The sequence below is a fragment of the Thunnus albacares genome, chromosome 12, assembly GCF_914725855.1.
Source record: "Thunnus albacares chromosome 12, fThuAlb1.1, whole genome shotgun sequence".
In the NCBI taxonomy this organism is placed as follows: Eukaryota; Metazoa; Chordata; class Actinopteri; order Scombriformes; family Scombridae; genus Thunnus; species Thunnus albacares.
This window is the reverse complement of record NC_058117.1, coordinates 17,973,336-17,998,188: the sequence shown is the minus strand read 5'-3', so window position 1 is coordinate 17,998,188 and position 24,853 is coordinate 17,973,336. Positions and strand designations below refer to the sequence as shown.

At 37.4% G+C, this 24,853-nt stretch overlaps 1 protein-coding gene across 4 annotated transcripts in view; it reads left to right on the top strand.

Annotated features, from left to right (window-relative positions):
* st18 (ST18 C2H2C-type zinc finger transcription factor) overlaps nucleotides 1–21,774 on the top strand; it is a 42,815-nt gene extending 21,041 nt beyond the window's left edge. For 3 of the 4 annotated variants that reach the window (XM_044369006.1, XM_044369004.1, XM_044369007.1), the window contains 20 exons: nucleotides 1,862–1,913; nucleotides 2,735–2,765; nucleotides 3,012–3,199; nucleotides 6,933–7,646; nucleotides 8,418–8,552; nucleotides 9,410–9,500; nucleotides 9,596–9,688; nucleotides 10,235–10,443; nucleotides 10,752–10,951; nucleotides 13,532–13,777; nucleotides 15,039–15,151; nucleotides 15,812–15,874; nucleotides 16,199–16,267; nucleotides 16,509–16,571; nucleotides 17,004–17,084; nucleotides 18,454–18,675; nucleotides 18,844–18,929; nucleotides 19,067–19,170; nucleotides 19,273–19,419; nucleotides 19,553–21,774. In XM_044369006.1, coding sequence (XP_044224941.1) covers nucleotides 1,862–1,913; nucleotides 2,735–2,765; nucleotides 3,012–3,199; nucleotides 6,933–7,646; nucleotides 8,418–8,552; nucleotides 9,410–9,500; nucleotides 9,596–9,688; nucleotides 10,235–10,443; nucleotides 10,752–10,951; nucleotides 13,532–13,777; nucleotides 15,039–15,151; nucleotides 15,812–15,874; nucleotides 16,199–16,267; nucleotides 16,509–16,571; nucleotides 17,004–17,084; nucleotides 18,454–18,675; nucleotides 18,844–18,929; nucleotides 19,067–19,170; nucleotides 19,273–19,419; nucleotides 19,553–19,693 — 3,048 coding nt within the window. In that variant the 3' untranslated portion in view covers nucleotides 19,694–21,774. The remainder of the gene's footprint in view (nucleotides 1–1,861; nucleotides 1,914–2,734; nucleotides 2,766–3,011; nucleotides 3,200–6,932; nucleotides 7,647–8,417; nucleotides 8,553–9,409; nucleotides 9,501–9,595; nucleotides 9,689–10,234; nucleotides 10,444–10,751; nucleotides 10,952–13,531; nucleotides 13,778–15,038; nucleotides 15,152–15,811; nucleotides 15,875–16,198; nucleotides 16,268–16,508; nucleotides 16,572–17,003; nucleotides 17,085–18,453; nucleotides 18,676–18,843; nucleotides 18,930–19,066; nucleotides 19,171–19,272; nucleotides 19,420–19,552) is intronic. The other variant, XM_044369005.1, reaches the window with a different exon arrangement.
* The last annotated feature ends 3,079 nt before the right edge of the window (nucleotides 21,775–24,853 follow it).

Genomic DNA, 24,853 nt, shown 5'->3' with positions numbered 1-24,853 from the left:
TACGTGATTATTTGGCAATTTAACACTTATTGTGACACAACATGATGTAATTTTTAGTTATGACACTGAAAAATCATTGAAAAAAACGTTTTTCTTCAAAATAAGGGGTATTGCTTTGTATTTACACTCTTATTCAGTAAGTTATTATGCTGGAATAAGGCCACTGTTAATCGACAACACATATTCTAATAGTGTGTTTAAAAAATGATCAAGAGAATCATCATACAATAATAATGAAAAGGTTAATTATATAAAGTTCTCAACCAGATTGCGTAGGGAATGTCCAGTAAAAACTCCCATTTGATGCTGAATATGTCTGTTTGCTCTGCTTTTGTAAACACTCAGCGTCACATGTTTTTTCATGTTGTTGCCGTGCCAGGAGTACCTGTTAGTCCACCACGGATACCTACCGAGGCTTTCCTCATCTTGTTACTTGTCATTCTTTGTTATGGGCATTAAATCACTGCCACCAGTACGTTTGGTCATTATTATGAAATAAATGCACATGTGACGTCCTTTAAGAGCAGCGCTGACAAAAGAAAGGTTTGACTTTGCTTGTTTGACTCAAACTTATATGTGAAACTGGATACGCAGCTTATGATGAAAAAAATTGTGAGTCTGTGTAATTTGCTTTTATTGGCTGGATGGACATATGACTGACTATATATTGAGGATTTGCACCTATTACACATTTTGTTTAGGTGATTCTGATATGTGTAGCATTTTTTTTATTATTAAACTGAATCATTCTTTTATTTTTACAAATACGGTCTTATTAATTTAACCAGAGAAATATAAAGAAGTAAAACAACTTAATGATAAAATACTGTTTTTAAAACATTTATGTAGTGAGGGGCACATCTAAAATGTCAAATAAAATTAAAAAAAACACCCTGGTAATAAACGTGTGTGAGTCAGTGGTGATATTTAGGTACACTGATAACATCATTTGAACTTTGATTAATGTCCATGTTACAATCTCGGGTTGCAGGATGTAAGAGCAACATTTTGCCTTCAGAACGACAAATTTATACAAAATGTTGAAGCATGTCTGTGTGGAAAAGTGTTACAAACTAATGAGGTACATTCATTTTTACAGAATGTAATCTATAGTGTTTGGGAGTTGTTTGTCTCAATAGGCTGTAGTAATCAAAAGTAATGAACCTATTATGAGCAGGACCTCTGAGGGCCCGGCGTGGCATTAAGAGTGTGGCACATAAAAGGTTTATTAAAGGAAATTAAGGTCCATCACTGCCACACCTGCTCCCCTATTATAAATGTATGACAGGTCAGTGCCTTCAATCACAACAGCAAACGAGAGAGAGGAGTCATGTTTCCCATTACCAGGGAAAAGTAACAGCATATCCTATGACTCACAGATTTCACTGGCCTGTGACCACTATACACCACCATCAGCCTGGAATAATTATGTTTAATAGGTTTTATTTGGGACTCACAAGCAACAGCCAGCGAGAGTGGATAGATTTTAGCAACTATTTTTGTCTAAACACACACTGCGAGGTGCTGTCCGTACTTTAATGTCATTATTTAGTGTCATTACATTTTTACTCACCTTTGAAACTTTTTTTTTCCCCCTAACATCATACTTTATGTGTTTGCATATTACTGGATTTTTCAGTGGCTGTTTGTGATGTTGTGCTGCACACAAATTGATTTTAATGCTCACTGGCTGTGGGCTACTCCAAGCTTATCTAACAAAACAATAATCTGTTTAGTGTTAAAGCTTTTTTTCCACTTCAAATAAAAGAAATAAATTAAAATACATACTTAAAAATCTTTTATTTTGTGGCATCACCTGTACATTGAATGTGTTTTTTTTTTTGTTGTTGTTTTTTTACAGATGGATTCTGACGGTGAGGACCAAACCCTGAAAACATGTAACAGCAGCACAGGTGAGTATGGCTTTCAGTTTTAGTTTGCTTTTAACTGCACACACATACACGCTCACACACACATATTCCACTTATCGCCATGGGTTAGGGGTATCAGTTCAACAATCCAACTTTATAACTGTCAATTTTATGTATTATCTTACCGGTCTGAAGAGCACTGCACTGCTATTTCATTATTCAGAGGGGAATAACTTCATTAAATTGGAACACTGGCTCAAATTAGTTAAGGAGTGTGTATATATTGTGTGATTGAAAACCTCTAGACTGGATATGTCATTATGCAAGTGTTCAGGGCCTCTGAGGCCTGCCTGTTCACGCTGGAGCTATTACTACATCTGGGGAAATTCATGAAAAGTGTTATTATTGGTTGTGCTTCATAGGAGTAGGGGTAGAACTTGTGAATGAGATTCACGCAGGCCTCTGGGAAAATTGATTTACCCTTTTAGATCATGTTGTCAGCGCTGTCAAAGGATGAGCTACAGTTGGACTCCCAGAGAATAAGCAGACAGAATGAAAAGCTTTTCAGATCAATGAAGAGACCACTTCTCCATCCTTATGCTGATTACACCCGATGGCATTGTAAAAAAAAAAAAGAATAAAATCTATGGTAAAAGGCTGTTTTAGCTCAGGTGCTATCACCCCTAAAACATTATCTACAAAACAAATATTTACAGAACATTGTAAAATTTCATAAGCAATTGTCCAAAAGTAGTCGGTCGCCTTGAACCTTTGATGAAGAATATGTCGACAGATGCTGTGCTACTGTAGTGGAAATGTAAACACGACTTTTTATCTGTTCTTTCTTGGCCTGTATTTCACAGGGCTGGCCGACTGCATCACTGAGACTCACAGGTAAAAATTTCACGACATAAACAGCTTTTTTTATCTGTTTGCCAAAAATTAAATATTTTCCTGCTAGATCACAGATGGGGTTCATTAAAATGGTTTTAACTTTATAATGTATTAAAAAAAAGTCTTTAGTTTTTGTCTCAACCCCCAAATTTTACAAGTTGGACTATTCAAACTGTGAGCCCAAGCAGCCACCGAGGCCTCTGCTGACCCTGCTGCGCTTTTTGTCCGTTCTCCTCTTCTCTCCAGCCCATATGGGTCCATGGCTAGGAAGAGGAGTGCACAGGAAGGGGTGCAGGGCGCCCCCGTCAACAAGAGAAAGTCCCTGCTGATGAAGCCCCGCCACTACAGCCCCAGCGAGGCATGTGAAGAGGAGAGTGAGGACCTGGCACTGCCACAGGACAAAGACGAGCTGAGGAACATTGACACTCCAGCAGGTAAACAGATGTCCTGTTGTTTTGTCTGTTTTGATGAACAATTGACGCTGAATTTTAAAATCCCATCTGTTGCATTCATATTTCCCTCCCTCTGCCATCAGCCAGCAGCCGCAGTCATTGTGCAGTGGAAGTGAAAGACTACACTGCTGGGTCCACATTAGTTGTGTCTCACGTCCACAAATTGAAGTTTTGACAGCTGATCTGCCATGATATTTTTGGCGTGGCTTTACCCTCTTTTGATGAGGCCAGATTTCAGACCCCTCATCTGTCCTTTTTCAATAGCCAGTCCAAACCCATTGAATCCATAGAATGAAAAACTGAATGGGGGAGTGCACCAGTTCACTTTGATTTAAATTAAACTTCTCCCATTCTTTTAAATTGAATTTTTATTGAAGTTGCCTATTGTGGAAAACAAATGAGTTGTCAGCATTGTTTGGCAAGATTGGCTGATGTTCCAATGTTTTATTTTTTATTTTTTTTACAAAGACTTTACTCAACCACAAACCATTTCATCAACAACAGTTAAAATTATTTATTTTCACTTATGCTACTGTCCTTTTCAGGAGCAAAAATGTTTTCTTTTTTCCTAATGAATTGAATTTTGTGCGTTTTGGCAACAATGCTTGTGGTGTACATGTGCATTCTCGTCCACCATAATCTGCACTGATTTGGTATATTTTTAACAATGTAACTAAGCAACAAACGTAATTGTCCCTTTCAAAAGCTTTTGTTAGGCCCTCTAACACAGTCTAATACATAATTAGGCATAATGTCTACAGCTCATTATAGTACACATGTGTGTTGTTAAATGGACCAGGAGAGTAGCTCACTGAATTGTGTGGATTCATTGGAAATGGAATTTATTTGTTTCCTGGGTTCATATTACATTACAATTATCTAAGTAATTCACTGTGTATCATCAGGTTTCCTTTGTTGTTGTGTATTCTAGATACTTTATCTTTTTATCATCCAACATTGATTGACTATTTTCCCTTATTTCAACCTCACATTCAATGGACTATGACTTTAAAACAAAACAGAATCCTGCCAGAATAAAAACTGCAAAGTCTGAAGAGTGTCAAATGAACACGGATATTGATAAACATTTTCAGAACATATTTTGCTGTCATTGTCAGATTGAGGGGGTTATTTTCTGTCAAAAAAAAAAAAAAAAAAAAATTGGAAAAGTGGACCGGAGGCTGTAAGAATTTTTGCAGCGGGAAGCTGGTCATATCTGCATTTTAACAAAAAGGGAGAAAAATAAGCCTCTCGTTTGGTCGAGCCACACTGCGTTCAACTCCAGCCAACTGCAGTCCTGCTGCAGAGTGCTGGTAATGGCTATTCTGGAGTACAAACTGTTCACCTGTTCCAACACACAAACCACCGGAGGGATCCAAGTTTTTTTCCTCCATCTCTTTCCTTTTTTCACTGCACTTCTATGTGTGTGTGTGTGTGTGTGTGTGTGTGTGTATACGTCTGTGTGCTTGTCTGACTGTATGCGGCTGTGTCAGGCCTGGGAGTCCATCTGGATGAAAAACAAAACTCTTGTTGCTTGCCTCATAAATGTAAATACGTGTAACTGGCTTTAGTTTTTCATTCAACAGGGTTTGTCTTTAAATGTCCCTTTTCAAATATTTCTACAGCAAGGAACTGACAGTAACATGTTGTAATGTTGCCCGAGCAAAATGCATATAAAACTATAGACATGTCAATCAAACTCGTTTATCTGCAAAGACAATTTGCCTATTTATTAGTGCCACATATTTTATTTCATAGATTTTAAAGCTCTTTTGGCAAGGATTAATTTTTTGTGCTGCACCCATTAATAAGTCGTAGCTGTCTGATAATGCCTGTATCTGTATCATCCTCAGCAGTGTGATCTGATTCACACAATCCATCTCTATCTATCTCGACCTATCGAATCCTACTTTTCAGTTTGGTCTGTGATGTCTAGCCACTTAAGAGGATAGAGACCTACAGTACAGCCTACTGAAAGTAAAAAGCCCCACAGCCCAAAGAGCCTTAATAGAGCATAAGTTTGAATGGTTTTGGGAGGATCAAGAGAGATTTTGTTGAATCAATCCAGATGATAGCTTTCCATTGTTAATCACTGACCATGACCTAATATAATCAGTGGTGTTAATAAAGTGTTGTTTCAGATGCATTTTGGGGGATAACCATAACCCTCTTTGTCTGTTCGGCTGATCAGACTTTCAGTGCATAAGGCTTCCCACAATCTTGTGGCTTTCTGTACATGTGACCGGGATTTCTGCTGAAAGACAGACAGCTAAAGGGCAATGCAAATTAAATTATTGAGAGCACTCAGCAAAATAAGCCAGAGAAAAAAAGATTATATGAAATTAGTGTAAAATTTAAGATGAAAAGTACATATAGTATGTATTTTATAAATCTGTAATAATGGGATTACATTTATCATACAGTAAATGGTATCTTATTACACCCTTAGGGATTTTTTAAAAGCCAAAATCCCAAAATGTAAGAAACAGAAGCCATTTTCCAAAACCAATATATAATATGATAATATATCATTAGAAAAACTCTTCTAATTCGCTAAAACTTCCTCTTAAATAATCTACCAACCATCTTCTGCAGCATCTTGGATAATTGTAGGTTTTTAACATTTTACACTGAAATAATAGTGATATCAAAAAGACACCCACATAAATAATTACTTAGAGAGCTTGTAGTAAAAAGAAAAAAATGTTTAACTATTTTTTTTGTCTTTTCAACGTTAAAAAGCATCCTGTTTTAGTTCACACCAATAGAAAAGCTACTTTTTCCAATCAAATGCACTGTTAATACCTTGGCATTTCCGATTTTTAAGCAGTTTCACAACCATGCTCATAATCATTTTTCAAATATACTACAAAGAAACTACAAGTGAATTAAAAATGACATATTCTAATTAAAATTAATCTAATTACTTGTATTTTTGCAGCTATTTTGTTTTGGGTCATGTTCACAAAGCAGTCATTTCTGTCAGCACTGTTGGCTGTTGTGCTCTTATCATTTTCTTTTTCTAGCAAAATTATTGTCAGTTTTCTGAATGAGGTGTACGGTTGGCTTCTCCTAAACCAAGTTCTGCCACACAGACAGCAGCAGCTCACAGAGATTTTCTCTTTTCATCTCCGTGTTTTTGATTTCCTCCATCTGTGTTTTCAGGAATCCTCTTCACTTTCCTTGTTCTCATCCCTAGAAACAGTAATTATGTGTTTTTAAATCATTTTTGCGCACATGACAACATGTTGCTGCTTAGCTTGCACTTAAAAATACACATAACTAACTGTCCACCGTACTGCAAAATCCCTCCATAATCTTGTCCTAAATCTGTGTTGTTGTCCAATTGGAGACACACAGGAAAGAGAAAACAATTGTGTTTCTCATGTTCGGGTTTCATGTTCAACTAGCAGAAAGAAGGGTCACATATGTTATCTAGAATATACTCAAGTAATTGCTTTGAAATCTTGCAACCTTATGATTATCATTTCTATTGCAGCATGTGTTCTTAAAATCCTCTAGATGGTTATAAAAACATGTTTTTCTCAAGATGTTATTCATAGAAAAGTAACACAAAATCTAAAACCTTAAATGGATTTGCAGAAGATTACCAAGGACATACAATTCTTATCCTGTGTGTGACTGAGGGGTCACAAAGGAACATGTTTGGTCTGTTAAAGCACATGAAATAATGAGTGTTTTCTTGTTGTTTTAGATGGAAACTTAAATGCAGTCAATGGAGTGGCCAACAGAAACAGCTGCCGGGACGCGGCAGCAAAGTCAAACGATTCACTCGGATGGTCTGAAGTTACATCTAATGGCTCTCCACAGTGTGAGGTCGACACACCCGAACCTCTGATAGATGAAGACGAAGAGGAGCTCCTTAACAACGAAGAAGAAGACCAAAGTCAAGACAGGATGAGCGGTTCACCGTCACCACAGAGTCCATACAGAGACATGAGGGAAGCTGAATGGGAGCCTCTGTCTTTGTCTGCCAAGGTGAACGGCTCCAACTGCAGCCCCTCTGGAGCCTCTGAAGACCTTTCAGGCAGGAACGGCCATGTGAAAGAAGAGCCTCACGCAGAACTAGGTGGTCCGATGGGTAGAGGAAGCATTTTTCAGGCTGAGGCACTGAGATACAGGCCGCTCCCCACAGAGGAGGACAGCGAAGGGGAGTCAGAGATGGAGAGGCCACCTCGGCTGGAGGGCTGGGCGCTGGGCCTGCACGAGAGAGGCCTCGAAATGAGTCGAGGCAGAGTGAACTTCAGCCTGTTAGAGCAGGCCATAGCTCTGCAGACAGAGCAAAGACAGGTCCTGCACCACGCCTACAGGGAGATGGACCGGTTCCTCATGGAGCAGATGACCAATGAGAGAAGGCACCATAGGATGATGGACATGGACAGCAGGCTCAACTATCATGGAGGAAAAGGTAACAATGAAGAGGGAAACGCCTATTATACAAAATAAAGTTGATCTAAAGTAGAAAAGAAAAAGTGATCAGTATAGGAATTAGTGGCTTTCAAAAATGCACCTTTATCCAGTTTAAATCAGACCAATTGTGATTTGGATGATTGGGTGCTCAAAAAACATTAAAAGGAATAAAAGAACCAGACTCAGGGTGGGGGAATCAGAGGGTGGAAATCCTCTTAAGTACTAAAAACATTTTGGCAACAAGTGAAGTAATAAATAAACAGACTAAAATAAAGAAGAACAAAATTTTCTGATGGAATTGCTACTACTCAGAATATTGGATTTTGATAGGAATCAACTGGATATTTAACCATGACCATAAGTCTTAAATCCTCCTAAAGTACCTCTCATGTTTCCCTCTGATTCTTCAAATGACTGCAGCTAAATGTGTAATCCTAGATGTAATCTTTCGATGGATGGGCATTAAGAAGTGAATGCTCTGTGTTGAACTGCAGCCTTAACTAAAATGACAGATTAATAGATGCATTTTGTAAAAAAAAAGAAAAAAAAAAAGTGTCTGGCTTTGCATGATATTTCAATCTGTTGACCTTTGTACAATATGTATACAGGACAGTACAAGTGCATTAGATGTATATTTTACTTTTCACTTATTTCTACATTTCTTAATAGAATCTATAAACTGTATATAAAGAAATAGGCTACAGTACATCCAGGCAGCACTAGTACTTGTATTAATTCAGTGTAACATCTTGTTTCACTGTGTCTACAGATTCTCCACGGACAGATAAGAAGGATATAAAGTGTCCAACTCCTGGCTGCGATGGCACTGGTCATGTGACCGGCCTGTACCCACATCACAGGAGTTTGTCTGGATGTCCTCATAAAGTCAGAGTTCCTCCAGAGAGTAAGTCACACAAGCAATTCTGTGTGTGTATACAGTGTATACTGTATAATGGATGATTCCTACATGTAAAAACAGGCAGTTTTAGGATTTACAATCAACCACAGTAATTGGAATCCTCTTAGCAGCGACCCAAAGACAAGAAATACTTGCTTATACATTTAGTTCAATTCAAAGATGTGCATGAAACTTTTCAAATACACTTAAAGGATTTTTTCTCTCTCTCTCGTAATGTGTTGTAATGTGTGAATATTGAATTCCTTTTTTTTTTTTTTCACATTGGCGATTGTTAAGTCATTTCAATATAACTCAACAAACATTCAACATTAAACAGTAATGTTACAAAAGGAACAGAAAAAGTAATTAACTTTTTCAAAAAAGCGCGTGCTCTTAGACTGGAGGCAGTATTTGCAAATCAAAGGGCTAGCTAACGCAGTATTCAAAAATAAATAGACAACTCCAACAAACTAATTGGAGAATATGTACAGAAAGGAAGTTTCTAAGGATACAGAGCGGACCTTTAACGACGCGTTTGTTTTGAAGAATATAATCAGCTGTCTTGTTACGCTCCTCTTTGCACTAAGCTATTTACATTTCAGCCACATTACAGCATTCCTCACAATGAGAAAAGCTGTCTGCTTTTTTCTCCTGTTTCTGTCTCTGTAGGATCTTTTCTCTATAGGCTCTAATGTACCAACCAGTTACATAAATCATCATTTAATGTATGAAAATTTCTATTTGTTTCATTGCCAAAATGCTCAGTATGTGTATTTACCATCTTATAATCTGTCAGCTTGATTATGTTTTACGTGTTTCCCTTACTGAGCTTATCTCCTCTCTCTGTGTCCTTGTCTCCTCAGTCCTGGCCATGCATGAGAACGTCCTCAAGTGCCCTACACCCGGGTGCACAGGAAGAGGCCATGTCAACAGCAACCGTAGCACCCACCGGAGGTATATGCATCGGTAGAAAGCCATTAGGAATCTGCACCCTGTTCATAGATGAGTTACAGTATTAGGCTAATGTGTTTGATTTCCTCCTCATCCAGTCTCTCAGGCTGCCCCATCGCTGCTGCAGTGAAAGTCTCCAAACCTCAGGACGAGAGCCTGAAATGCAGACAAACACCTGATCGCTCACCGAGGTATAATGCCAGATAACCTTAGGGATTTCCAACTGCTATAAATGTGGTTGCATTTGCAGAAAAAAATAATTACTACAAGCATCCAAAAATCATATGCAGCTCTGTAGTGGACTGGAGTTCTAAAAGCGTAACTGAGGTTATGCAAAAAAGTGATAAACACTATTATTGTTGAGGAGAGTGTGGGATATTTTTATTCACTGATTCCAAAAGAACACGCAGTCTATTTTGAGCTTTCCAAGCAGACACAAGCAATGGTTACTGCTCCTGTGAGTTCCTCTCTATTAGAGATGATAAAAGAGCAGAACTCTTTGTTCCCTGTGGATATATCATGGGCAGGATGCCCACTCCTACTATATTAATTAGTCTGGCAACCTGGCTGTGGATCTACAACACACATCAGATCCCAGACGATGTGTACAAAAGCACTGGCATCCCTGAGTGCTTCTAAAACAATGTCTATACTTAACTCTTTTATAATGACTTGTTGGGCACGTTATTTCACAAGTTATACACAACAATATAAAGCCTCAATTTGTCTCCTCACAGAAACATCGGCTTGATAAAGAAGTTCGAGATGAACCAGTTAAACTACAGGCTCTCTCATCCAGTAGCAGCCTTGCAAACGAGCCTCACAAAAGACATGGACAAGTACAGCAGAATCCGCTTTGATTACGCTAGCTTTGATGCACAGGTCTTTGGGAAACAGCCTCTGATGGGGACCAACCAGGACCAGGAAATCTCACATTTCCCCGATTGTAAGCTTCATATATTTTATTTCACTCAAAGAAATGTATTTGTTTGCAAGTTAACATGTTATGGAAGATGAATCAATGAGGCAAACTAATTTTTTCATGTGTATTTTTTTTAAGTATGGAGCCTATTAGTCCACAACATCCATGTTTATAATTTTTAAATGTTATTTTTTTTGCATCTATCTTCTAAATCAATGGTTGAAAACAGATAAAATGATCAAATTACAACTTGTTTGCTGTGTATTATTAAGTTTTGTTGGAACACCTGGTGTCTCAGTAACTAAATTATTCGCTAATTATTTGTCTTTTAGCACCTCAGCAGTATCCTGGCTTTCTTGGTGCTCCAGGTGGCCGCTTGCCCACCTCCGGTCAACACAGCCCACCGAGTCAATTCAAAAAAGAAGACGGTCTCCAAGCCGCCGCAGCGACTGCCGCCATCCTTAACCTCTCCACTCGCTACCGGAAGAACATGGAGGCTGTTGCTGGCCGGCCCTTGGCAACCTCCACAAAGGTAATCAAATTAGACCACTTGGAAAGGTATTTAATGTGGTCATTTTAAAGGAACTCTGATTTGTGTATAAAAAGGGAAGACATCAAAAGACTGAATTTGGCAAGGGGAGCTTGGTGCTCTGGTGGCAGAAAAACAAGGTTTCCACTCCATAAAGCTTTAATGTACACAAATGAAAATTTGTGTAATCACATCAAAAGAAGAAATACAATCAGCCTTCTTTCCCAATTACAAATACTCCTCTTTTTTTTTTATTTTTACATGTGGTTTTGTATTTTGTTTCGATGGGAGGGAGGACAGTGGGATGGTGAGGATGCAAGGAGTATAGGTGGCGAAGGTGGATGAGTTTAAATACTTGGGTTCAGCTGTACAAAGTAACGGGAAGTGTGGAAGAGAGGCGAAGAAAAGAGTGCAGGCAGGGTGGAGTGGGTGACAAAAGGCGACAAAAGGCTACCAGCAAGAGTGAAAGGGAAGGTTTACAAGAGGGTTGTGAGACCAGCTATGTTGTATGGTTTGGAGGCAGTGGCACTGATGAAAAGACAGGAGATGGAGCTGGAGGTGGCAGAGTTTAAGATGCTAAGATTTTCATTGGGAGTGATGAGGATGGACAGGATTGTAGGGAATGAGTACATATATTAGAGGAACGGCTCAGGTTGGACGGTTTGGAGGTGAAATTGAGATGGTTTGGACATGTGCAGAGGAGAGATGCTGTTTATATTGGGAGAAATATGAAGCTGCCAGGCAAGAGGAAAAGAGGAAGACCAAAGAGGGGGTTTATGAGGTGAGGGAAGACATGCAGGTGTTTGGCATGACAGAGGAAGATGCAAAGGACAGGAAGACATGGAAACAGATGATCCGCTGTGGCGACCCCTAACGGGAGCTGCCGAGAGGAGAGGAGATTGTATTTTGTTTCGACATCAGCTGGCATGTAAAAACCCTGAACTGTTTGTCTGAAACCGCATCTTGCACGCTGCAGATGGCAGAGGATATTTTGCTTAGTTATATGATCCAACATAGGCTGTGTGTCTACACCAGATAGTCTTTAAAAGCATTTTCATGGATTAAGCCAATCAGTTAGAGGAGTTAACATCTGAAAAGTTTAATTCACACAAAATCCAAACTCTTCTCGGAAATGTGTGCGGATCCAAAATCTTCTTCTGCTGTTATTATCTCCAACGTGGCACTGTGTTCAACTTAAACTCCGTGATTAACATTGATCACATTCTGTGGGTTACATACGTGCTCACTGTACTGTAGATGATTCAAGGTTTCCACACCTACACAGCACAGATCCTTGTCTCCCAGCTTGTTGAGCTGAGAATGTGGCCCTGTACCAGGTACCAGCCCACTGAATGAATAAAACAGTGTTAGCAAGTTAATCATCTGTTCTCATTTACAGCTTAGTTGTCTTGAGATGTACAAAATAAAGAGCAGCTTTCAAGACTGAAAAAAGGGGACCATATTTAGAGTGTTATATGTCGTTGGATGCTCATCTGCATATGTATGTTACACTTTGAAATATCACACGCAACAACACACACACACACAAAAAGCTGGCCTTTAAAGCGTGAATATAAGCTGATTTGACTTATTTAACAACGTGAGATGCTTAAATGACATCATTAAATAATCAATAATATAAAAAGAAAGAATTAAGTCTTCCGTTTTGTTTTTTAGTTGAGGCTAAAAACAAAATCAAAATTAATCACTAGAAGTCTCGTACATCCTTTAGTTTAACACTGGTGTTATTTTGATTAGGTACACACGTCATCAAATGGCTGGATAATTAAAGTGGACAGCCACATCCAATGTTCATGAAAATGATCCCCTTTAATTAATTTGAAAGGCTCCCCTTGGTTACAAAAAAAAATAATGATGTATAGGGTTTAATGAAACATATGCGTTGAATAATTGGTTTCATTTATGGAAAAGGATTTCAGCATTTAATGAGGTAAAACTTTTAATACCATAAAACAGCCATAAGTCATCACGCTATTGCATTTCAGCGCAAAAACGACAAACACATCTGTCAGCAAGGAAACTTATGCCACATTAAGCTTTTTAATTTTTGCTGTAATAATGATGACCTAAAACCAGCAGCCCCCCTCCCACCTCCCCCCCTACCCCCCCCCACCCCCAGCTGCCATCTTGGTTGTGTGTCCTAGAAAATAGATGACACAGCTGTCACTGGAAAACTACACACCAGTGATTATTTTTTTTTTGTGTTCAGCAGAATTAACGCTGGCTTAGTTTGGTACTTTGTCTGGTGTGAGATAACCACTGTATGTATTATTTAAATACATTGTTTGTTTTGCAGTGAATTTCAAGTCATTTTTCATGTTTACAGAGAAATGTTGTTAGGGTTCAAGTTTACCATATCGCTACTGTCATAATAATGGAGCATCGTGCTGTTTTATTTACATGCTTTTCACTGTAATTAGAAAAAGGTTTTATTTTTATCCTTTGACTGATTGTATTCATTTGTTTTCATGTGACTGCAATCATATCTACTTTATTTGTTGTGCTCCTCTACAACATGTTGTGGCATGTGTTAATTGATTGATCAAACTTCTTTGCTTTTAGGACATGCTCATAGAAGTGGATGAAAATGGGACCCTGGACTTGAGTATGAAGAAATGTAAGGATAACGTGAAGGCCCAGACAAAAACACCTTCAGACGACCCGATGTCTCCTCCCGAGTCCACTGTGGCCAAAGGCGGGAGCGTGCTCATCAGCCCCGCCTTCTACCATCCGCTGTGTGAGAGAGACAGCTGGGAGAGCCCCATCCCTGTTAACTTCAGCAAAGCACACGTTTTACAGGACAAAGAGGTACCCCCCCCCTCGCCCCCCCCAAACACACACACACGCCCCCCAAACAAAAAAACCACAACTGTCACTTTAGATGTAATCTAAAGATGTAATATATGCATTAAGAGCATGAGAAATGTGTGGTATAGGATTTGAATTTGAGGGTCAATGAATGAATTTGAGGGTTAAAAGGTGCAGAGTGTCTGGTGTCATCAAACAAAAGCGTTTCAGCTAAACAAAGTGCAACTAAAACAATGAGATTCAACAGCAGAGTCATAAGAAGATTAAGAAACAAGACAGAGATTAAGTTTAATGGTTTTCCTAGTAAGAGTGTCATAGGCAGAAGTTTAATTTTTATTTATATTTTATTGATTCAGTTTGTTGTTTATTTACATGTCTTGTAAGTTTCCTCTTTAAATCAACGACTGTGTTTAAACTCAACACAAAAAAATAAACTCTGAATAAAATAACTGTCTGACAATTTTGTCTTTGTTTTCCCTGTAATTAGTACTAGATTACACTGTCATACATTACATTATCCTGGGAAACCTTCTAGGAATTATCAAGAAATTACTGAAGCATTAACATTTAATTTCCAAACATGAAGGTCCAAAATTTGGTGGAGAAATTCTGCATCCACTATTTATGTATTTATATGGCCTAAAAGTAGTCTAATTTAGTCAAAACATACACAAATCAGCCTTAAAAAAGTTTTTCATTGTACGATGTAAAATCCAGCAGTTTGCTAAAACATCCAAATTTCCAAGGGAAATTGAACGATAAACTTGATAAGAACATTTTTTCTGACAGTTTTTGAGACAAAGCAGCAGCTTCTCTCGTCAGATATGTAAATCTATAAAATATATCAAATATATTTACTAGTGTTAATCTGGTCTCACAGAACATTAACACAACACATTATAGGATTTCTTTTTATTTCTCAGGTGGTGTTCATTTGTAGTTGATATCAGGGGTTGTCACATTTGACCTGCTTTTACACAAGATCTGGTGATTACAGAATCTTGTCTGTAGGGAAAAAAGGAAATCCATATGTCATGGCTATACATACTAAATACTATGTGGATTAAGTATGACTTTAAATGGATGTATGGTTTACTACAGTTTAAGTATCCTAAAGCATAATCTCTTTGCCTTGCACTCTAACCCCTGCGCTTGTGGTTTAAGAGTATTATACAGGGTTTTTCATTAATTATTGACTTTTAGGTCATTGCATATTATGGTCAGGATTAATATTTTGGATGTGTTTTCACTTATTTCTTAGCCGGAGGATTTTGATCAGGTCTCCTTGGAGGACCAACACTATCAAGGAGACGCTAGCATGAAGAGCTCCAAAGCCAAGCTGCTATTACGAGATTCAAAGAAGGAGCTTTTGAGGTATGATATGTGAGAAACTATTGTAAAGGGAAGAGTCAAACATCTCAAGGCATCTTTATTCAGTCAACTGTGCATAATGTGAGCCTCCATTTGAAAATGTTATTTGACAGATGGTCAGTATTAATAATAATAATAAGTGTAATTCCAGGCCTTAACTTTATTTAAGTAGGGCAGTGTGATACAACTGAGTCAAATCACACTGAAACTGTCCCTTTTCTATCCCATTCTGCAAGATATATCACATATCATTGTAACTGGTATGTCTGCAGGTTCATGTGGAGAAGAAATATATCTATTTGAAAGTGAGTTTCCTCCCTGTATGTCCTGTACAAAGCTTACAACTCTTGACTCTTGTAGTTAGAGTGCATGCTCTGCTGGGTCTCCTCTTGAGAATCACACCACAAGAAAAGTAGGATCCTCTAGTTTTTCCACAGCGCAGTACCCCCTCAGATTTCCTCAGTGACATTCAGAGACATTATTAAACTGAAAGTTATGCTACAAATTAAATTTCTACTAAATTTCCCGCTGTACTAACTCTTTTTTTTTCTCTTTAATGCCCATGAAAAGGTTCTCAATGTAAGAGAAAGATTCAGTTCAAGCTTGGCAAGTCTGTGGGAAGTAGAGTAATCTGTGTATTAAATGCTTTGTGTTCTCCTGCAGCTGTCCGACCCCAGGCTGTGACGGCAGTGGCCATGTGACGGGGAATTATGCATCACATCGGAGGTACTGTAATTAATTACACTCTCATTAGCACCAGCTAGCAGATATACAGACAAGGGAAACAGTGCTGATTGCTTAATTATGTTGATTATTACACTTGAAAACGTGTCATATAGCTTGTAGAGTTAGATTTCATATCATATGTCTTTTTTTTTTTTTTTTTTTTCACATTTGTGACATGAAAAAGCTTTCTCACACAGAGGAAGTGAATTGTGTTTCCAAATAATGTTTGTATAAATATGCATTGAGACATTGTATTAAGATTATTTAATTCAGCTGTGATCAAAGAGTGCATTAAAATGACTGTTAGCTCTTTATCCTCTCTAGTGTGTCTGGATGTCCCCTGGCTGACAAAACACTCAAATCACTGATGGCAGCCAACTCTCAGGAACTAAAGTATGTGTTTTGAAAACTGTTATTGTAGCTATTGAGGATTTTTCACATGAAACTAGGCAGCTTGTTTTTGCCTCAGCTTGGGTCAATGCTTTCCTTTTCCTTTTCCTTTCTACTACACACTATTCTATGTACTGAACATTGTTTGGTATTTGTGAAACTTTTTCTGCACATTTGCATGAATCCACTGCTCGTAGTCTTTTGCTGTAAAAAGCACCTGGTCCCTGTGTCTCTCAACCTGCAGGTGCCCAACACCTGGTTGTGATGGATCTGGACATGTGACTGGGAACTATGCTTCGCACAGAAGGTAGCAGAGAAAAAAAAAAACAAAAAAACATTGCAACTGAGCATGAAATACATTTGTCAGATGCATGACATTCAAACAGATGGTGAAAGTCTCACTTTATGCTGCAAACATGCTGCACTTTTTGATTTCTTGTTTTTATTGATTTATTTGGCTGCCTTTTCATCTATCTATCCGTCTATGTGTCTAAGCATTTATTTATTGTTTTAAAATCTGTTTACTGTTTTACCTATCAGAGCAGTTTTGGTACAACTTTACAACAACAGAATATTCTGCTACATACTAATGCAGAGTACAACTTTTACAATAATTGAACACTATATTTATTTAGTTTTATAGATTTAGATTTGCTTAAACATGTGCAACTGAAACTTCATAGCAGCTTTTGTTAACAGTTGGATAGTTTTCATTAATGCTGTTTTTAAACATTTATAGCTTGTCAGGATGTCCACGTGCCAGAAAGGGAGGTTTGAAGCTCACACCAAACAAGGATGAAAAAGATGAGCAAGAGCTTAAGTAAGAGATTTTTTTTCTCTCTCTCATCCCATGCTGTCATGTTTTTTTGTTTCGAAAAAATAAAACAAAGAAAATATTGTGAAAATGCGTCATGCTTTTGTGCCCGGGGGGGCATTATACCTGGAGGCCATTAAGTTAAACAAAGAAAATAATACTTCTCTTGTTGTAACATTAGTGAATTATTTTCTAAGGATTAGCAGCGTGTTTTTGTGGGATTTTTCAGGGTTTTGTATTTGTTCCTATTTTCTGAATGGAATATCTGGCTTATCACTCTTCACTGAGTGCTTTCTTCATAATTATAGTATATTAAGAAAATGTTGATTTGCCCACTCCGATGGCATTGCACTCATTTGCAGCTTAATCATTGCGCTCTCTGTTGTCTGTGAAAGTGTTATTGAAAAAAAAAATAATGTAATTGATTTGCTGTTTAAATCCAAAGTCAGATATATGAGCCCTTGTTTACTTATACATCTGGACACTGATTTTTTCTTTTTAATTACTAATGCAAGGGCATGAGCTTAGGAATTAGACTGGAATATACCTCATACACATTAAGAGAGAAAGGGAGAGAAAGGGGGAGGGTAGCAAATGCCCCTAGATTATTGTAAATAGTGGGCCATATGGCATCCCTCCATTGTCCTGGTGCCTTGCATCAAGCTACCTACCTGTGGTAGATAAGTAAGTAATGGGACTGGTGTTGTTTTGTCCTCTAAGTGCTGCTGCGCTGTTGAGTAACAAAATGCTGAAACAGGCTTTTTGCAGCAGCACTCTACAGTATGTGTGCCATTTGTATCATCTCAGGTGACCTTTCACCTTTATCAATAAGGGAAAGGGTTAGCCACCTCCAAATTACATTCTTTCGCATGAGGGGATACATGACAATTATCTGTAATTCATGTCACTCCATTACTGACCTGCAGAAAACAGGGCTGGAAATGCAACTGACAAACTCTTAATGATATTCAGCTTATGTTTGCGAGCACAAATATCAGTCACCTCAAAATGTACAGTACGCACTGAACACAGCTTTCATTCTAAGTCAAGTTTTAGTGGATTAGTAACTTATAGTTAATGCGATTATTTGAGTCCATTTCTAGTTTTGGTGACTTCATTTTTAATCAGCATTTGGCTGGATTAATCAACTTAATGGTTAACAAATCTTCCGGTCTAGTTATTGAAAGAGAGATTTTTTTTTTTTTAATGATCTCAGAGACTGATTTGGTTTCAGTATTTTAAAAATATTCTTTGCAGTTTAACAGCTGTGTTGTTATTTTTGGTGCTGTTAGACGTCTCTAGCAAGTGACAAAAACATACTCATGTGTGCAAAATGCAGGTTTACAACATGCATGATTGTTTGTTTCTCTGGTAGGTGTCCAGTATTTGGATGTGATGGACAGGGCCATATATCGGGAAAATACACATCCCACCGCAGTGCAGGCAGTTGTCCACTTGCTGCCAAAAGACAGAAGGAGTCGTCCATCAATGGGCTGCCCTTTGCCTGGAAGGCCAATAAACAGGAATTGCCCCATTGTCCCTTGCCTGGCTGCAATGGCCTTGGACATGCCAATAATGTGTTTGCCACTCACAGAAGGTGAGGTCGCCTGTCCTCCATTTTATCTCTGAACAATACTGCTGGTCGACATGTTGCATCCTTACAATGGCACCTTCACTCTCATTCACAATATCTATTGATGCTTAAGTTGGTGAGTTTTGTTTTATTCTCCCACCTAAAATTGTCATTTATGACCCGGTGAACTAGCTTGTCGGGTTGCCCACTGAACGCACAGAGTATCAAGAAAAAGCACTCAGAGGAAGAGATGACTATCAAACTGAAAGCCAGCAGCGGTAAGCTACTCTGACATGCTGTGTGGTGTGAAACTACATGAGTATTTTTGCAGCTTATTCCAGTTACATTTATTTCGTCAAAAATGTCAAGATTTTCAGTTTGAATATGATAAATCTGATTATCTCCTTTAACTCAGGTGTTGAAAACAAAGAGGACATTCAACACTTGGATCATGAAATAAATGAACTGAATGAATCCAACATGAAAATAGAGGCAGATATGATGCAACTCCAAACCCAGGTAAGTATTTACTCCGACAAGTTCATTTTGACGACAGTGGCTTGATATCTTTAGTCGCCCAATTTTGACTAGTTTCTTTTTTATTTTCTTTTTACCCGAAAGCAGATCTCGTCAATGGAATGTAACCTGAAGACAATTGAAGAGGAGAACAAGATGATCGAACAGCACAATGACAGCCTTCTGAAGGAGCTCGCTCGCCTTAGCCAAGCCCTCATTAACAGTCTAACAGACATTCAGCTGCCTCAAATGGTACAGTAAGCTTTGACCAAAGACTCTACAACTCATTATATCTAACCTGTCCTGGATGAAATCTAATGTTCTATAAAATTGTCATTTTTTGCTGTGCTGTTTTCACTAATAGTCAAACATGTTTTTGTTGCAGGGACCCATCAGTGAGCATAATTTTGAAGCCTATGTGAACACATTAACTGATATGTACAACAACTCGGAGCATGAATACTCTCCAGAGTGCAAGGCCCTCTTGGATAATATCAAACAGGCTATTAAGGGCATCCATGTTTAAGCTGTAGAGCTACCAAGAGGTTTCTTTGACTTGGGATAATGGCACTAGATAGCTCTATTTTACTGAAGAGTGCTGGCTTGGCTGCATGTATAAGACAAGGCTTTTGGAAATGTGTTTGGCATTTCCCGGTAAATACACTGCACTGAGAAAATTACCAGCCAGATTTGTAATGCTTTTACTGTTTCTGCATTCACTTGATATGTTTATCCTGGTGAGATTTTTACTCCTCTTGCACTTAATTATTTTGTATGGTTTGCTTGATTTTAATCTGTATGTGTTCATGTCATTCTTATATTACCGCTATTTATTATTATATTTGTTCATCAGTGTATTTATTTCCTCAATTTTTATTTATTTCTAGAATTGTAAATGCTTAATATTTGAAAAAAAAAATCTGTTGACTTTCTGCACATTGTAAATTACATAGAAGCACATTCCAATTTCATGGCATACTTTCGCCATCTAGTGTTGAAAAACGTATATTATTAGACCCTAAGTTGGATCTCCCTTGAAAGTAAAACCTACCAAAACTACTAAGCATTGATATTTTTAAGCATTGCTTTTGCTTTCTATTCTTTATTGGAAACTGAATGTATGGTAAGACAAAGTGAACACTGAGATCAAAAAAAAAAAAAAAAAAAATGCAATGCAACTGTACTGTACCTTTTTTTTCTCTTAAACCAATAACAGCTGAATGCAAGCAGGAGGTGACACTGAGCAAACATGCAATGTATCATTCAGTGAACTGAATGTCAGAATCTGCTTTGCATAGCGTGCCACAAGAAGAGTGCAACAAAAATCCACTTTGTCGAGATGTCTTTCTTTTTTTTTCTTTCTTTTTTTTTTTTTTAAATATAGATATTAAACTGCCTTCTGTGCACACACTTTGGAGTGTGCATATAGTATGTGCCTAAATGTATATGAATCCATAAAAATATACGAGTACTATGTTTTGTGGTAGGACAGTATTATGTGGATGGTGTCTAATTTATTATACAGTACAATTATTTTCATAGGAGGAAATGTTCCTGATGACTGTTTAAATACTGTTGTCTCAGTAGCTGTAATCTCAAAGTCAGGTTTTGAAATATCATGACTGAGACTGAAGAGTCTGGTGTTTATTTTAACTTTTTGTTAGCATGGAGAGGTACAAAAAAAAAGAGGAAGGAGTGAATTAAAAACAAACATCTACTCCTGTTTATCTTAAACTGCTTACAAGCCTTAACATTTCAACCAGTCTTACAGTTTGAATATTCTTGTAAAAGCTTGGGGCAGATTTGAATAGTAGCTATTTCAAAACCGAGCGGACTACCACTACAACTTACATTTCAGTTTCAATCATTAAATTAAAAAAAAAAAAAAGAAAAGAAATGAAAACATAGACAAATGATAGTTGTTGGCTAATCAGTTGTTTGTCTGCATCAATTGCACTTTTGTATTTCAATTATTTTGTATTTTTAGTTCACCACACTGCCCTTCAACAAAAAGAGGGAAATGGGACAATGTAGTCATATCACCGTATTATATACAGGTCTCAATTTTACATGAGGTTAATAAAAAAAAAAAAAGACAGTAATTTGAGCAATACATTTTTCATTTCTGCAAAGAGAAGTCAAAGACATGTAGCCTAGGACATTTCGAAGAAAAAAATGTAACAGCAAAAGAGCCAAATTACAGAAAAACGTATGACCCTATTTTATCCAAATACTCAAATATGTTTTAAAGAATTTTAATCTTTTAAATTTGAATCACATTCTTTAAACTTAACAATCCTTTATTTATAATTTCTTATATTTAATTCCTACACCACACATTGTTTGCTCAGGAAGTTTTGTGAATAATATTTATTTTTCCCTATTAGTATTTGATGTTTTGTAATGTGAAATGCTTTTTTGTGGAACGATATTAGTATGATATGAAATTGTATTGTATTTTCTTTTCTTTTACATTAAAATGTAATGCTTTTTCAGTTTACGTAGTTTGTAAATTGAAACTTCCTATTACTTTTACTATTTCATAATAAACAGATATGCGCTGTGTTGTACAGTTTGTGTATGGTAGAAATAAACTTTTCAAATGGTTGTGTGTTTTCTCAAAGCTTTTAACTCTGCTGTCAATCAAATATATGTGAACCCAGTTACTCCTCAAGTCAAAGGTATCAACTTTCCTTTGGTGTTAGCAGCACCTAGTGGTGAAAAATAGGCATTACATTTGAAACAACAGGGAGTGGTCAATGGAGGGGAGATGCTGACAGTTAAAGCTGCACATCCAGAGCTGTTTGGGGGTAAAAATCAAAATACAGGACGGTCCTGGTGTCCTAGGAGGTTTAAGACTCTGACCACGTGGTATCAACATCCGCGGTTCAAGTCCGACTGGGGACCTATGCCCTCCTTGTCTCAAAAATGTATCCCAATACTACTTGAAATTAATCAAAATATAATACACACTGAAATCATCTTGGCTGGATTCAGTTTTACAGGTTTGTCATGAGGAATAGATTCAAATTTAGATTGGATAACTTTATTAATACTCAGAAGGGAAACTCGTTTAGTTGTCCATGCACGGTGACGAGTAGAAAAAAATAGACAAGTCAGACAAATCAGACAGGTCACTGCAGACAACATATGAAAAATACAGTACTAACAAAAACACCAACAGATATTCTAGGTGGACATTAGTTAACTCAGAAGCCTGGTAGGCCACTAAATTAAAACAAACAATGTATTTAATACAATAAATCAATCAATTCATTGATTTTAAAAGGCCAGAAGTGATGCACCTGAAGTGAAATACCAACAAAGAAGGCAATAAATGTAAAATCAAGCCTTCAAAACTAACAATTATAAAAACAATACATATGAAATTACATCTTACAAGTTATGTAAAAAACACAACCAATAACTTAGGAAACAGTCATTCAAACATTTCACAGATGTGGTAACAAAAGATCTGAATCATTCTGTGGAACATCTTGGCATCTTTAACTGATCACTCAACACACTTTTTAAACTGCTGAAAGGACCAAACCTTAAAACTGAAGTGTGGTTTGAATTCTCCGTCTGGTTCAAAACTATCTATCTAATCAGTCATCAGTTCATCTTTTTCCCATCATGTGGATGATAAAAATTACACAAAAAATCAAGACCAGTACATATTTAAATCTCTGTATCTTTCATGTATTTATTGACAGATGCTCGAGTTGGAAATAAAAGTCACCATGTAAGGCGCCACTAAAACAAAGACAATGTATGAGCCAAATATTAAAACCACGTTCTTTTTGTGGTGAAAGTAGCAGAGCAGCATTCAAAATATGAAGCTGTTGGTTGACACTTGAAACCACCACAAACATATTTCCTGTCACATCGGGCACTGCTTTCCTGTAACGTATGCTGTATACGTATCTGACCTGAGCTAAACCCTGCTGAAGTTCAGTATGTCTGTTTACATTAACCTAATAATAAAGCAGGTGGAAACAAAATATTTGGTTTGTTGGAAGCAATATAACAACAAATTTTTGGGCAAATCCAGTCATACTCCATAATCCTACTTTGTGTGATGCTACAGAATATTTTCAGAGCAACATGTAGTTCCATACAGGACAGGGGCGACCATTGAGGACACCGGGGTCATGTCATTTACACACAGGTCACACATTATGTGCTATGAAAGCTTGTAGAGTTGCTATCTTTAAATTTGACCACAAAATATGATTAATAATCATAATAAAAATAAAGGAACTCTGTTTCTCTCCACCCAAACTGTAATCTCAGCAGTGTGGAGAGGCGAGTCAATTTAAACATATCAAATACTACAAGTGAACAGTTCTATTAATATATTGAGATGTGAAAATAATTTAAAAATAAGAACAATTTTATAGACTTTTTGGTGGCATGTCAGACATTTCTAAGCTAGGTGCAGCTTTGCTTTTGACCCTTGACCTCAGTATTTGCAAAAACCCAACTACATCCCTGGTTTCCTCATATCACATCCTGATTTTGAAGCTAGTAACAGGCCTCACTCAGAGTGGAGATGCTGATCGTCTTTGACTCATTAGTCAAGCCTGTTACAGCTGAGAGACATGATTAATGATCCTGGATGAGTATGTATACGAGAGACTTGAATGAACCCAAGTTAAACTGTCTGCCTCTTTGTGTACTCTGTACTCTGATAGTTTGTGGTCATGTGAGTCAGGCTCAATACCTCAGCATTACGCAATAAAACCACAGACTGAGGAAGTAAATAAAGTCTTCACCTTAGAGGAGACAACCTGCAGAAGAACAACAGCTCAGGCTGCAAAAAGCGTCAAACATTTACAACGACAGAGAGTGAAATCAACACTTTCCACTATGAATGCTGATGACTTGCTAAGCTTGCCAACCAGACCCTATTATGCTCTAAAATGAATTTTAACTGGAGGAACTGAGTCTTAACTGACTCTTTATCTTCTATATAAAATGCTAATAAAATATCTCTGCTAATAATGAGGGAAAAATTATGGTGAATGTTCAGTTTAGCTCACCTGTGTCACTAAAATACCCCCATGGGCCCTGGTTTGTAAGTTTATTATTGTCTCACATAAAATTAGGTAGCAATATATAACTCTGTCAAAGTGGAAGCAGAAGTAAAGTTTCCTGAACCTTTGCCTATATGTGTTATTGGGGAAACTGTAACTACTGAACAACAAAAAGCCTGTTTAGTGATAGCTGACCGGCCCAGACCTGCATGAATCTGCTGATCACAACTGCTCCCTTATTAAACCTGTTGATCATCCATTCCCACACTTCCAGAACAAGCTGGAAACCAGCTGCAGGCTAAATTTAGGCCTTTACTTTCGGGAACTGTGTTAGGTTACAAGATGGGTTAAGAGCTTTCCAGAATCTTTCCAATTTTGTAATTTCTTGTGAAAAGGCTGAAGAGACAGCTATGTTACTTCTAAACTATTTCTTTCCAGATAATTCTTAATTATTAAATTAACATGCACAAAGAAAAGTCAAATAAATGATTGTTTTCTTCTGTTGTCCAGTTTCCAATGCTCTCAGTGAATGGATATTCTTTCTCTTTTCTGTGGTAGACCTCTTTATTAAGAACATTTGCTGGTTTCAGCTTCTCAAATGTTCAAGGATTTTGTTGTTTTTCCTCTGTTTTATAACATCATAAATT